General features: G+C 33.5%; 1 protein-coding gene across 1 annotated transcript in view; it reads left to right on the forward strand.

Annotated features, from left to right (window-relative positions):
* LOC127718411 (nephrocystin-3-like) overlaps positions 1-15,561 on the forward strand; it is a 49,651-nt gene that overhangs the window by 15,601 nt on the left and 18,489 nt on the right. The window contains exons 8-17 of the mRNA XM_052224424.1: positions 2,226-2,311; positions 3,535-3,618; positions 4,549-4,690; positions 5,543-5,707; positions 8,041-8,144; positions 8,487-8,601; positions 9,006-9,149; positions 9,948-10,045; positions 11,878-12,063; positions 14,318-14,459. Coding sequence (XP_052080384.1) covers positions 2,226-2,311; positions 3,535-3,618; positions 4,549-4,690; positions 5,543-5,707; positions 8,041-8,144; positions 8,487-8,601; positions 9,006-9,149; positions 9,948-10,045; positions 11,878-12,063; positions 14,318-14,459 — 1,266 coding nt within the window. The remainder of the gene's footprint in view (positions 1-2,225; positions 2,312-3,534; positions 3,619-4,548; positions 4,691-5,542; positions 5,708-8,040; positions 8,145-8,486; positions 8,602-9,005; positions 9,150-9,947; positions 10,046-11,877; positions 12,064-14,317; positions 14,460-15,561) is intronic.

A 15,561-nucleotide genomic window follows, 5' to 3' on the forward strand; every position in this document is an offset into this window, starting at 1 on the left:
TCGTCAGTATCACAACAGGTAAGTCAGATTAATGAGGACTTGTGTCTAGGGGCCAGGGGTCTGCAAGCCATGTGTGAAACAGAAAGCAGAAGTTAAGTGATGACACGCCTGCCTTATGATGACACATCAACAGTATCACAACAGGTAAGTCAGGTTAATGAGGACTTGTTTCTAGGGGCCAGGGGTCTACAAGTCATGTGTGAAACAGAAGACAGAAGTTTAGTGATGACACATATATCTGCCTTATGATGACACATCAACATGTACAGTATCACTACAGGTAAGTCAGGTTAATGAGGACTTGTGTCTAGGGGCCAGGGGTCTGCAAGTCATGTGTGAAACAGAGGGCAGAGGTTTAGTGATGACACACCTGCCTTATGATGACACATCAACAGTATCACAACAGGTAAGTCAGGTTAATGAGGACTTGTGTCTAGGGCCAGGGGTCTGCAAGCCATGTGTGAAACAGAAGGTAGAAGTTTAGTGATGACACACCTGCCTTATGATGACATATCAACAGTATCACAACAGGTAAGTCAGATTAATGAGGACTTGTGTCTAGGGGCCAGGGGTCTACATGTCATGTGTGAAACAGAAGGTAGAAGTTAAGTGATGACACACCTGCCTTATGATGACACATCATCAGTATCACAACAGGTAAGTCAGATTAATGAGGACGTGTCTAGGGGCCAGGGGTCTACATGTCATGTGTGAAACAGAAGGTAGAAGTTTAGTGATGACACACTTGCCTCATGATGACACATCAACAGTATCACAACAGGTAAGTCAGATTAATGAGGACTTGTGTCTAGGGGCCAGGGGTCTACATGTCATGTGTGAAACAGAAGGCAGAAGTTTAGTGATGACACACCTGCCTTATGATGACACATCAACAGTATCACAACAGGTAAGTCAGGTTAATGAGGACGTGTGTCTAGGGGCCAGGGGTCTACAAGTCATTTGTGAAACAGAAGGTAGAAGTTTAGTGATGACACACCTGCCTTATGATGATACATCGTCAGTATCACAACAGGTAAGTCAGGTTAATGAGGACTTGTGTCTAGGGGCCAGGGGTCTACAAGCCATGTTTGAAACAGAAGGTAGAAGTTTAGTGATGACACACCTGCCTTATGATGACACATCAACAGTATCACAACAGGTAAGTCAGATTAATGAGGACTTGTGTCTAAGGGCCAGGGGTCTACAAGCCATGTGTGAAACAGAAGGTAGAAGTTTAGTGATGACACACCTGCCTTATGATGACACATCGTCAGTATCTAGTAATTTTTGGGGCCCTTTATAGCTTGCTGTTCCGTGTGAGCCAAGGCTCTGTGTTGAAGATGTACTTTGACCTATAATGGTTAACTTTTATAAATTTTGACTTGGATGGAGAGTTGTCTCATTGGCACTCTTACCAAATCTTCTTATATCTATATCTTAAACTTTAGAAAAAAAACTTCACAGTAGATGACACATATAATGGCATATCTTAAACTTTAGAAACATTTTTTTTGTTCATATCAAGCACTTGATAAGAGCTATTTTGCACAAGAGAAGTTATTATAATATAATCATATAGCTCCAAAGCAAAACTTCACATTTCATATTAACAGAGAAATGAAAGACAACTCCTGTTAACTATCAATGACTAAAGTTACTTTTGATGAATGTGAATTTCAAAACAATACATTTTACATCATTTAAGAATTGAATGCTTACTTTTGTAATTTTATTGGGGTGTAAAAGCGTTGACAGAAGTACATTTTGTATGAAGCGCGGAAGCACTTCATTCTAAAAATGTGCGCACGGTCAACGCTTTTACAACCCTATGAAATTACAAAAAGAAGCATTCAATACTTATAACTACATTTTATAGCAAGGATCATGAAAACACGATTTGTATCAACTTTTGCTTTAATTTACCTGTGCACTTTATTGTGGGACCTCGTGTCATCATGAATGTTACATTTCATTATGTAAGGAATGTTAATTTCAGAAGGATGCGAGATTGCTGTTAGCCAATCAAAATAACGTATCATAGTGAAACATACATGCAATGTTATTATTTATGGATGCAGACTAGAACAGATGTCACGTGCCACTAATGAATTACAACTTATGTAGATATTGCCATTTCCGCTTGCCTACTGTTTGCAGACAATACTTGCCCCCTTGATTTGAATCTTAGATTTACTTACTTAGATTTGTATTTATTTGTCTTGCAGTTCTTATGGCATCAACAGATTTCCAGAAAACAACAGATATCAAAATCCTGTATATTTTTGGCATTCTTAGGAGATTCAACAGATAAGTAAGTTACAAAAATTACTAAGGATAAGTGTTTATTGCAAATTAAATGAAACAGTATGTTTTTTTTTGACTTGTTACATTTTGGGGACAGGGATTCTAATCCAACAGCAGCATAAATCTTGACCTCATTGTCATGGATCATTGGTAATGTTAAGTTTATGTGAAAAACATTTATCTAAAGATTTTCAAAATTAAATTGAATCATGATCAGTAAAGCAGTCTAGACTTTTACAGCATGTCTACACTCTATTTATATTCTTGTCACATTTTTGTTAAATGAATATCTGAAACTTTGGAATTGGCTATTTTTTTCGGTCAAAAGGAGTAGGGGCAATAAATTGACGAAAATAGTTTTCATATATGTTACTTAATTTGTCCTAACTATACCTAAGTACATTATGTTAAGAAAATAAAAAGAAATTTCACATTTAACAAGTTACCATAGCAACAAACCATGACGAAATTTGTATATTTTGTTTTGTGTCTTGATATTCCTTGCTTTACATATTTACATCAACTTTAGGGTATATTTTGTATTGGGAAAAGTACATGCCCACACCAGAAACAACTTAGTATTTGGTGGGATAATGCAGATAGCTTTAAAAAAAGTCCTCTAAAATTATTTTGTTGTTTCCTGGTTGTGCACGATGTCCACAATGAAAATAGGGATAGAAAACTGCATAAATTCAGCATTAATTTTGTCTTTGTTTTCATCATGAGAAAGATGAATGCTATGAAATAATTGTGATGTCATAACATCAACAATCTTGTGTAATTCGTTTATATTTCTTGACTGTATGCATTTCCAAACATTATATGCAAATTTGAAATGGGTGTCAAAAAAACTTTTATTTTTTTTTGGCCAAAAACAGCCTTAAATGCTCCTTCACTTATACAAATTTTTACACTTTATATATGCAAAAAAATTTTTTTTTGATAAATTTACTTTTAAGTGAAAGTTAGTTGCTAAAATAACATTCTTTGTTAAAACTGTCTTCAACAATGTACAGTTATTGAAGATAAAAGTATATCTAGATTATGATATGAAAAAAATTTAAAAATTTTAAAACATTTTTATGTGAGGTCAGGTTTTGTGCTTTCAGCATAATACTAATATACCCACGATAAAAGTTTCAGTTAAAGAAAATCTCACAAATGTGATTTCCCCTGATTTTACTAATCAAGAGAACAAAATATGATGATTTCTCATCTTTTATATTCCAGATTTACAAGTTTAGAGTATAAGATAGGATATTTAGACAATCCAACAGCCAAGTCAGCAATATTCTGTTTTAGGGATGTCAAAGGGTATGTATCAATACTTTATTCCTAAAAATATAGGTAGATATAAAGTAGAGTTAAGAAATTTTATCATATGTTGCCAGAAGGTCTGGTAACAGCTTGACTCCATCCTTCTTTCTGTCGAACATTCCTTATGTTCAAAACACACAGCAGGTATTAAGATTGTGTTATCTCTAACTCCACAGCTTTTCTTAAAAAATCTAACTTTCTCTATTTTGAATTTTCTTAGGTGTCCCATTTTTTGAACTTTTGTCATTTTTGTCATTGAATGATGTAGTAGGTACCTATTTGATATATAGTTTGTGTCTTCTGTGTCAATTGGGAGAGATTTTCCCTCACCATTATTAAAGAATTGTTATGCAATGCTTGACTTAACACAGTGTTGGTTTTGTTATTTCAATATCTAGCAATTTGTTTATTAATTCTGTGTAAAATGAAGATTGCATGATGAAAAATGAACAGATGTATGTCGATGCTGAAAGCTCACGGTGACATAGTTATTTACATATTATAGGACCAAATCAGGTCACAGTGACTTAGGTATTTAAATCTAATAGGACCAAATCAGGTCACAGTGACTTAGTTATTTGAATATTATAGGACCAAATCAGGTTAAAGTGACTTAGTTATTTAAATATTGTAAGTCCAAATCAGGTTACAGTGAACTAGTTATTTATTACATTACCAAATCAGGTCAATGTGATTTAGGTATTTGAATATAATAGGACCAAATCAGTTCACAGTGACTTAGTTATTTGAATATTATAGGACCAAGTGAGGTTAAATTGACTTAGTTATTTAAATATTATAGGACCATATCAGGTTACAGTGACTTAGTTATTCATTACATTACCAAATCAGGTCAATGTGACTTAGGTATCTGAATAAAATAAGACCAAATCAGGTCACAGTTACTTAGTTATTTACTTATTACAGGATCAAATCAGGTCACAGTGATGCTAAAGACCTAAAAACAAAGATAAGGGAGAAGAAGACTGCTAAGATCATAGATGGGTATACAAGTCCTAGTCGAGGTGTGGAGCAAGCTAGCTCTGAGATAGAAAAAATTCTCTCCACAGTAAGTAGCATTTAAGTATTTGGAGATATATCATTGTGAAAAATAAATAACAAATGCATCTCTATGATTTGTTAATTGTCAATAATCAGTCATGATATGGAGGATATAGAAACTGCAGCTGAACAGTGACTAAAAATCTATTTTTGTTTTGTTTTAAACTTTTGAAATTTTATTCAGAAGAAACGATAAAATGTATAACAAATTCATATTGCTAATACACATTACACATTGAAATTTTTAGGACTAAACTTTCTACTCATGACACTAAAAACATGTAAAAAATACACATTACTACTACACATTTTATTTTCTAAAAAATTTCTACACAACAGATAAAAAACACATTTACAAAATATGCTTTATTTGACAAAAAATGAATTTTTAGGGAAGAATAATTTAGTTTTGGTCTCGAAGAACATTTAAGTGGTTCCTTCATGAGCAGATGTTGTTTGTTGATACAAAATTGTGTGTCCTCACCTTTTTATTTGTAACAATACTAATCTTAGTTCAGGAAAATTCCACATCTCAACTTTGAGATAAGAGGGTCATGCCAACGAGGCAATGCTATCTTAATATCTACACATCTTAACCACCTACTTAATACGTTACATATTGTAATTGATCAATTTTTACAGAATCTTCCTCATTATTAAATTTGTTGTTTAATTTTCTTCTCATGCTCAATATGAATGAAATGTCTGCCTCTAGATGTTTTTCAAACAACAATCAAATATATATATTTTGTGTAATATGTTCTCGTACTTAATATTCATGAAATGTTTCACATGGGACATTAATCAATCATATTTCACAAAGACATTTTTGTGTATCCACACTTGATATTTATTTCAGGAGATTGGCTTGGAATCAAGAGCAGAAGGAGAAGAGGAAGAAAATGAGGATGATGGTCCTGACCAGTTATGTGGCGGCCATGTTTGGGATGTACATAGTGACAATGAACAATTAGAAGCTATCAACCTAGCCAAAAGCTCAAGTTGTGAATTAGGATTTGAAAGGGTATTTGCATAAATTTAAACCAACCTTATTTCGCGACTTACGTGAATAGGAAAATAATACAAATATAAATTGTCGCAAATATTAATAATTTGGGTCTTCTGTTAAGTAAATAGATTGAGCAAACTAGAAAATTGCGTAAAAATTAATTGCCATGAAGTTAACTTTAAAGGGACAAACTCGAAATACAGTATCCGCAAAAATAAAATGGTTAAGGTATATATATTTCTCTAAATCTTAGTCCATTTATCGTTTTCCTGACCTGTTGATTATTATTTTTAATCAATTTTCAGTTTTCAGTTTTTCATTGGTCAAAACTCAATTATGAGTCAATTTTCTTGTTTTCCTCTGAATTTCCTATTATGACTTCATGAAAAAACGTGATCCTGTCTGATGATGTCACATAGAAAGAAAACATCTTTGTGCAGATCATTGGAAAAGGATTATGTTTGACTACATATTGTCTAAAAATCATTAGAGAAACAGATTCCACCTCCTTTTCTACATATCATCTCATTAGAGAAACAGATTGTATAACAATTCCACGTTTTAAATTTGAAAATTGAACTGTCTCAAGTGGAGAAATATTGTGTCACACTTGATGCAGTGGTAGAATCTATTTAAACATGTATATACAGTGAGACTTCTCTAAACCGTCCCTCTGAATACCGGTTCTCCCCTCATACCAGCCAGATCAAAAAGTCCTGGCCGATTTGTATTCAATTAAATGGTCATGTAACTTATAAAACATGCAACCCCTTTTAACCGGATACTGGCCGGTATTTTTGTATTTGGTTAATCAAAATCAATTAAATTTAACCTTATAAAACCGGCCTTGTCATCTTAAATCACCCACTGATCCGTACATATAACTGTTATGCAAACAAAGATAATCCGATCAATCAGGTCACCTGCATGCCAACTGACTACTGTTCACCTGTCAAATTTATCTCAATACCAAAGCTAATTATGTGATGATAAGTGAAAGTAATTACACATGCTATTGCAAAGTTACAATTTAATCATATTACACAATTTTAGTTATGATGATGGAAGTTTTCAACGACCTTGACTGGCTATGCAGCTCTCGCACGGTCGGTTTCAATTTTAATAATTAATAGAACATTTTCCTCAACTATTAAAGAAATACCATTGATGTATGGTAAATTTTATTCATTATTCCTGCAAAATTAAAAAATGAAATAAGGTAAAATAGAAGTTGTAGATGTATTTTAATGATGCATATAATATACACAGAGGAAAACATATATTTTCATTAAAGTAAAATACATTTTTATATTTAACTCAAACACACATATTGAAGGGAAGTAACTCTTGATGATTTCAATTTTCAACAAACCGGCCACCCCCTGAAAACCGGCCGTTTTCCATGGTCCAAAGGGCGGCCGGTTTTGAGAAGTTTCACTGTATTGATAAAAATTAAATACGAAAGTAATCTAAAAACAAAAAGCATTAAATATAAAAAAAGAAGATGTGGTATGATTGCCAATGAGACAACTCTCCACAAGAGACCAAATGACACAGAAATTAACAACTATAGGTCACCATACAGCCTTCAACAATGAGCAAAGCCCATACAGCATAGTCAGCTATAAAAAACCCTAAATGACAAATGTAAAACAATTCAAACGAGAAAACTAACGACCTAATTTATGTACAAAATAATGAACGAAAATCAAATATGTAACACAGCAACAAAGGACAACCACTGAATTACAGGCTTCTGACTTGGGACAGGCACACACGAATGTGGCGGAGTTGAACATGTTAGCGGGTGCCCAACCCTCCCCTAACCTAGGACAGTGGTGTAACAGTACAACATAAGAACAAATTATAAAAATCAGTTGAAAAAGGCTTAACTCATCAGATGGATACAAATAGAAATACATCTAACAAAAACACAGAGTGGATGTGGACGGGTACTTGTACATCCCAACAACAAAAAGACACTTAGTACAGATCTGAGAGTACTCACAGTTACTGACAGCTAGTTCAAAGCCAATAACAACTAATAAAAAAAATCATGCATCTAAGACTAAAGCCATCTTGAGGTAAATTTTTGATCATCAACTAATTTTCCACTATGTCACTAATCAAATCCTCAATTGACAATGGAAAACATTCAAAAACAGTACATTTATGTTTGAAAATAATGAATACTTTGATATTAGGTTCCAAACTTTAATTCTAACTGAAATTTCAATGTTTCTGTATGAATGAACAAAAAGAGATGTTAGGTCTATGTCAATAAGACCCAAAACTAAATACACAAAAACTAAGACATCTACTATAATATTGTATTTATTTTTTTACAGCATTATGAGAGACTGAATGGTCATGTATTATCAGCAGGACCATTACCGCCATTGTTGATTTTAGGCCCACCAGGGTGTGGCAGATCTCTTCTTCTTGCCAAATGGTGAGTACTGGAAAATAGTTTATTTTTTGCAGGTGTAATCTTTTCCAATTTCAAAATAAAAAAACTTCTTTAGTGTTTTTAATTAGGTTTTCTTGTTCCTGACTTTTCAAATTTACTTTAGGAAATATATTTGCTATTTTATCTTTTCACAAAATTAGTGAAAAAAAAATGCCTTGTGAAAATTTCCAACATTACAATAAATGCTGAAACACTTGAAACTTAGTTCATATAACTGGTATACCAACATTTTAACATAAAATTTTTAGGCCAAAGAGGATTTTTTCAAGGAAAAGGATATCTTGTTTAGTTACCATGGTAATTTTATAATTATCCATTTTGTAGGATTCAGTTACAGCAGGAGAAAATACCCAGCAGTCTTCTATTGTATCATTTTGTTGGTAGAGAGTCCACGGTCAGTGCTGATCCTATTATGATGATGAGAAGACTTACTGCTCAGGTAATTTGTTTGTCCTCTATTTTGTGTTCTTTGTTGTCTCTGTTAGCCATCACTCAAGTATAATGCAAAATTTTGTAATGATTTTGAATTCCAAAGCTTAACTGATATTTTTAAGTATTTTATCTTCGATTCTGATGATGAATGAATAGAAATGGCATGTCAACTCCACATGGTGGGAATTCGGGACCATCTAGAAGCTTTACACACTTTGTGCCTACTCCAGTCATTTGACAAGTGAAAATAATTCATTTGAGCCATGTGTACCTTTAACACTTGCTTTTTTGCACTTCTTTTCAGACTTTGCATCTTAAATTATAAAGTATTTATATTTATATATATTGTTTCTGTACATTTTTATGTTCAATGAAGTTTTTATTTCTGTGTATTTTTTCTTCTCAATCAAGTTGATGCAACAGTTGAATTCACCTCCACAATTGACTTCTGATCCTGTCAGAATAGTAGAGGAGTTTCCTCGGTGGTTAGAGAGGATATCATCAAGGACACCAGGTGGAGCCATTGTTGTTCTGGATTCTATTGATCGTTTCCAGGTAAGCAGTTATATTTCTCATCTCCTTTATGCTCATCACTTGTCTGTTTCTAAGGAAATAAAAAAAACAAATAGGGTAAAAGTCGATTGTATGATTAATACAGCATTTGTGATGTGATAGAGTTTTTGGGTAAAATTAAAATAAAACCAAATATGAAATATAATAATCTGCGTAAAACTAAGTGAAAATACCTAATGGGAGATAACTCTAACATATTGCTTGCAATTTCTGTTTTTGTTTCAATATCTGCACACATTTTATGAACACTGAATCATTGCTACTCAATACAAAACTACATCTTTAAACTATGCTGTGGTGTTTTGTCAATTAGGCAGAAACCCAATGACAGAAAGAATTCAAAAAGATTGTCAGAGGTCAACATACAAATTTGCTGTATAAGTTTACTATAGACACTATTATGGTGTGGGGCCTCTGTGGCCAAGTGGTCTAAGTAGTCGAAATACTGTATCACCAGCCTGTCAACAAAGAGGTTGTGAGTTAGAATCCTGCACATGGCAGGTACTCTCAACTTCAATCTTAAATGACTATGATTGTCAGTTTTCCTACTAAAGGTTGGTGATTCTCTACAGGCACTGGGGCTTCCACCAATAAAAACTGACCGCCATGAAAAAGCACATTAGTGCTGAAAGTGGCATTAAACACCAATCAATCAATCTATTATAGTGTGATGCATGGGTTGTGATAGATAACTTATTTAACTGAATGTGGAAGGGTTATACAAAGTAATAAGTATTTAGTAATTACATTAACTTATGTTTACCTTATTTGTATTTTAAGCAAGCAGAGGTGCATTTAAAATGGTTAAAAGATCCATTGCCAGTGGATACAAGAATAATTGTGTCAGCATGTGAAGACACATGTCCCCAGTCATGGAGGTAAGAAAAAAATATTGCTTGTAAAGGTCAACGGTCAAAGTTGTACCATAGGAACAACTGTTTACAGTATACTGTCAATTCAGAAATTTTTGTAATGTTTTTATTATTGCATAAATTGCAACATGATAATTTTCGCAAATTTAAAATTCACAGATGAAATGCTGGTAGCATTATTTTGAATGCACATTTCTTGAAATTGCAATAAGGAATTTGGCATCTGTGTCCATTGTTCAATAATCACAATGATAAATGCACTCAAAAATTTCTAAATTTACAGTATTTGATTGTGGCAGTACTCCACATTTATGAATTAAGATTATTGATTTGTGTATTACCGTTAAAAGGCTTGTATAGTCCGTGGTTTTATTCTCAAAAATTGACCCTGACAGGAGGGGTGCGGACTATAGAGTACAATAAGCAAGATATAAGAGAGAAAATTTCAATTTCGCGATGTGGTTTGATTACGTTCCGCCATGTTTGTTATTGACATTGTAGAGGGCGCTCTTATCATTTTTCAAACTAATAATTTTACCCAATCCATATAAATAAGTTATTTTATTCAATATCAAATTAATACTGATAAATTTAAAAATTAAAAGCTTCATTACAAAATTCTCGTTTCTTTTCAATGCATTGCTAAATATAAACTGGTATCTGCTTGAATGAAATCGTACAAAAAAAGTAAAAGAAGACAACCGTAAACCAGTTTACGATGTGTAAACTACAAAACGTAATCGGTTATTATTCGTTCCGTTTTGGTGTTTCCTATTGATAAATATGTTTTGTATTAGCTTAAGACCCTTCAAACATTAATGTGATAGATATATTAAACACTATTTTACATAAGGAGGGAACTGTTTTACTTTCAAAGTCGTATTATAGTGATATCTATTATGTACAGATTTCGACTCTCACTGGGTTTTTTCATCTTTTACACATGCTTTTCAAACTTCCGGTTTAAACATACACAAGTTTCTAAATTGTTTTTTGTGTGATTTATACTTATTTTAACCAGCGTGAAGTGTTTTAGAACCATTTACAAGCAGTTTCAGTTTCTGTTTGGTGATGGAAAATAGGTTTTTCCAAGAAAATACCGCAAACGACCACACACGATTTAAAATTACCGGCGTTTCATTAGACCTTTTCTAACAGTTACAAAAAGTTTTTTTACCTGAAATTTAGTGGGGAGAAGGGGGTGCAGACTTTGTACCAGTGCGAACTATACAAGCCTGATTACGGTACATGAATATGTATTTATATCATAGTGAATACCTGTAAATGTCAATGAAACTGTTATTTTAGTTTTTGTACAAAATTTCCACAGATTCAGATTTGATTAGATTTATTTCCCTTAATTTAATATAAAATAAAAAAAAGTGTACAATGTATTCTCATGCATATTTGATGATTCTGTAATGGTATTATCACTGGTTGTTATTTAAGTAATTTCAATGCATAAACTTTACACACTTATTAAAACAATAGGTTTGCTTTTCACATCAATATTGTTGCTTTTTACACACTATTCATGTTGGAGATACTTTTAGGTGTTTTTAAAAATACTTGAGAATGAATAAAGTGAAAATAACCCCTACAGGAAAATTTCCACAATTGCAGTATTAAAGTGTCAATGTTTATAAACATTTTTTGTTGTTGAAAATACAACCTTTTTTTCAGGAAGTGTAGTATTTGGTGGACCTAGTGTGTAAATAATGATAAGGAAAAAAAAAAAAAAAAAAACAGCACCTGAACTGCGAACCAAATTTCTAGAAAAAAGCTTGAAAATGTAACATTTTTTTCAATGCCTTTATCAATAGTTGCATTATTTACAGATCATGGCCAACAGTACGGGTTGAACCACTGAGCAACAAGAATGTGAAGGAGTTACTCCATGCTGAGTTAGCGACTCTTGATGCTTCTATAAGTTCAGAAGAGGAAACATCAATACTAACACAATGTAGAACTCCATCCACGTGTTGTTCATTGTATGTAATGGTGCTAGCTAGACATATCTCAGGGTAGGTAATACTGACACAATGTAGAACTCCATCCACGTGTTGTTCATTGTATGTAATGGTGCTAGCTAGACATATCTCAGGGTAGGTAATACTGACACAATGTAGAACTCCATCCACGTGTTGTTCATTGTATGTAATGGTGCTAGCTAGACATATCTCAGGGTAGGTAATACTGACACAATGTAGAACTCCATCCACGTGTTGTTCATTGTATGTAATGGTGCTAGCTAGACATATCTCAGGGTAGGTAATACTGACACAATGTAGAACTCCATCCACGTGTTGTTCATTGTATGTAATGGTGCTAGCTAGACATATCTCAGGGTAGGTAATACTGACACAATGTAGAACTCCATCCACGTGTTGTTCATTGTATGTAATGGTGCTAGCTAGACATATCTCAGGGTAGGTAATACTGACACAATGTAGAACTCTGTCCACATGTTGTTCATTGTATGTAATGGTGCTAGCTAGACATATCTCAGGGTAGGTAATACTGACACAATGTAGAACTCCATCCACGTGTTGTTCATTGTATGTAATGGTGCTAGCTAGACATATCTCAGGGTAGGTAATACTGACACAATGTAGAACTCCATCCACGTGTTGTTCATTGTATGTAATGGTGCTAGCTAGACATATCTCAGGGTAGGTAATACTGACACAATGTAGAACTCCATCCACGTGTTGTTCATTGTATGTAATGGTGCTAGCTAGACATATCTCAGGGTAGGTAATACTGACACAATGTAGAACTCCATCCACGTGTTGTTCATTGTATGTAATGGTGCTAGCTAGACATATCTCAGGGTAGGTAATACTGACACAATGTAGAACTCCATCCACGTGTTGTTCATTGTATGTAATGGTGCTAGCTAGACATATCTCAGGGTAGGTAATACTGACACAATGTAGAACTCCATCCACGTGTTGTTCATTGTATGTAATGGTGCTAGCTAGACATATCTCAGGGTAGGTAATACTGACACAATGTAGAACTCTGTCCACATGTTGTTCATTGTATGTAATGGTGCTAGCTAGACATATCTCAGGGTAGGTAATACTGACACAATGTAGAACTCCATCCACATGTTGTTCACTGTATGTAATGGTGCTGGCTAGACATATCTCAGGGTAGGTAATACTGACACAATGTAGAACTCCATCCACATGTTGTTCACTGTATGTAATGGTGCTATCTAGACATATCTCAAGGTAGGTAATACTGACACAATTTAAAACTTCATCCACGTGTTGTTCACTGTATGTAATGGTGCTAGCTAAGCATATCTCAGGGTAGGTCAGTCTTCACACTTAACCACAGGCCCACCAGCCCAGGCTTGTAAAATGCTTTAGGACCTGTCAAAATCTTCTCTACAGGCCAACAGAATCCAACTAAAATTTTCGTAAAATTGAGCTCTAGGCCTGTGGATTCAAAAGTTTATCTTGGTAAGTTCAGTGCAATGATATCTCATTATACACTTGAGCATACAATTTCCCAATTTGTATATCTGATTTGAATGCATTGTTCAAGACTAATAAACATGTTATTCAGTGGTTGTTGTTTGTTGCCGTGTTACATTTTTGTTTTTCATTCATTATTTTGTACATTAATTAGGCCGCTAGTTTTCTTGTTTGAATTGTTTTACATTTGTCATTTCGTGGCCTTTTATAGCTGACTATGCGGTGTGGGTTTTACTCATTGTTGAAGGCCGTACGCCACTGTCCCAGGTTAGTGGGGGTTGGGATCCCGCTAACATGTTTAACCCCTCCACATTCTGTATGTTTGTGCCTGTCCCAAGTCAGGAGCCTATTATTCAGTGGTTGTCGTTTGTTTATGTGTTACATATTTGTTTTTCGTTCATTTTTTGTACATAAATTAGGCCGTTAGTTTTCTCGTTTGAATTGTTTTACATTGTCATTTCGTGGCCTTTTATAGCTGACTATGCGGTATGGGTTTTACTCATTGTTGAAGGCCGTACAGTGACCTATAGTTGTAAATTTCTGTGCCATTTGGTCTCTTGTGGAGAGTTGTCTCATTGGCAATAATCATACCAAATCTTTTTTATATGAATAATGAACACAGCAAAGATTGTAATGGTCCATCTAAGTCCAAAATTGCAAACCAAACCTGTCGAGAAAAATAACCTGATATGGGGTACAAGGTTGAATTCTATATTTGTAAAAGCTTTTACATGTACTATTACATATTGTTTACAGACTGTCAGTTTATACTGTTCTCTTATTTTTACAGGTACACTAGATTTGATTCTAAACCAGCCAAGCATTTAGAGAATTTATTAACGTGCACAGACTGTGTCAGTTTATATTGTAAAGTTTTAGATGTAATTAGATATTCATTGGAATCTCATGAAAACAGAGGGCATTTAAAAATGGTGAGTTTAATTATCCATAACTCATACAATTGAGAAAATATCCAGAAAGCAATCAAAATCAAAGTCTGAGAAATAAAGACTGTACCATGACACCTTATCAGCGCAAAGAGGTTATATTGTGGCATTTCAATAATGGGATAGATGAAGAGAGGACAACAGCTCTACAATACATCTTAACAAAAAATAACGTTTTATGGTTTCCTTTTTTGGTTTTCAGTGCTTAGCAAGCATTCATATCACGTTAAAAATTACCTAGTCCTGACAAGTTTTCAATTACAGAGAATTGTTCAGCCTTAAAGAAAAGAAAAGATATGTGATAGTTTCAAATGCAATTTGTCTGGTGAAACTTTCATGGCAATTGTTTGAATTAAATATATTTGCTTACTTGAAGTATAGTCCGCAGATATGACTAGATAATTGTTCAGTTGTTGGCCAAAAGTAGCCATAAAAAAGTAGTAGAACAGAATTGCCTGAAAATACCTATTCATATTCATCAGACATGTCAGAATCATTAAAATGTACATATCTGTTATAGAAACGAAATATATCCAATGAGGAAAAAATAAATAGCACAAATGTACCATAGGATTATTATAAAAAGAACAAATACTGTTAATTTAGAAACTTCTGCATGCATTTTTTTTGTGACTGTTGGACAATGGTTAAAAATTGCATGATTTGTTGTTACGATTTCAGGATATGGTGCATACAAATAATGCTATCAAAATTTGAATTTGAGTCATTATTTTTGGGGAACATTTCCCACTGCATCCAAACATGTAATAAATATTTATACTGCAGCTAGAACACTTCCTGTTGGCTTTATCTACCAAATATAGTAACAAAGAGATATTTCGTGCAATGTCAATTTTAAGTGGCATCACTCTTAGAACTACACAATCTGGGGTTCGTTTAGGGATGATAAATAAGTTTTATTTTTGTGTTAAAATTTTCATAATTATGAAAGAGTATTTTTAGCTGCAGTATCAAAACAATACTAGGTAAATGTCAGAAAAATATAATTTTTTTTGTATTGTGCACGAAACTGTTGAAGTCTCAGTAAATCCCAACTTTCTAAGCCTCATATACATAATATTGTATA

The sequence above is a fragment of the Mytilus californianus genome, unplaced genomic scaffold, assembly GCF_021869535.1.
Source record: "Mytilus californianus isolate M0D057914Y unplaced genomic scaffold, xbMytCali1.0.p SCAF_10, whole genome shotgun sequence".
Classification (NCBI taxonomy): domain Eukaryota; kingdom Metazoa; phylum Mollusca; class Bivalvia; order Mytilida; family Mytilidae; genus Mytilus; species Mytilus californianus.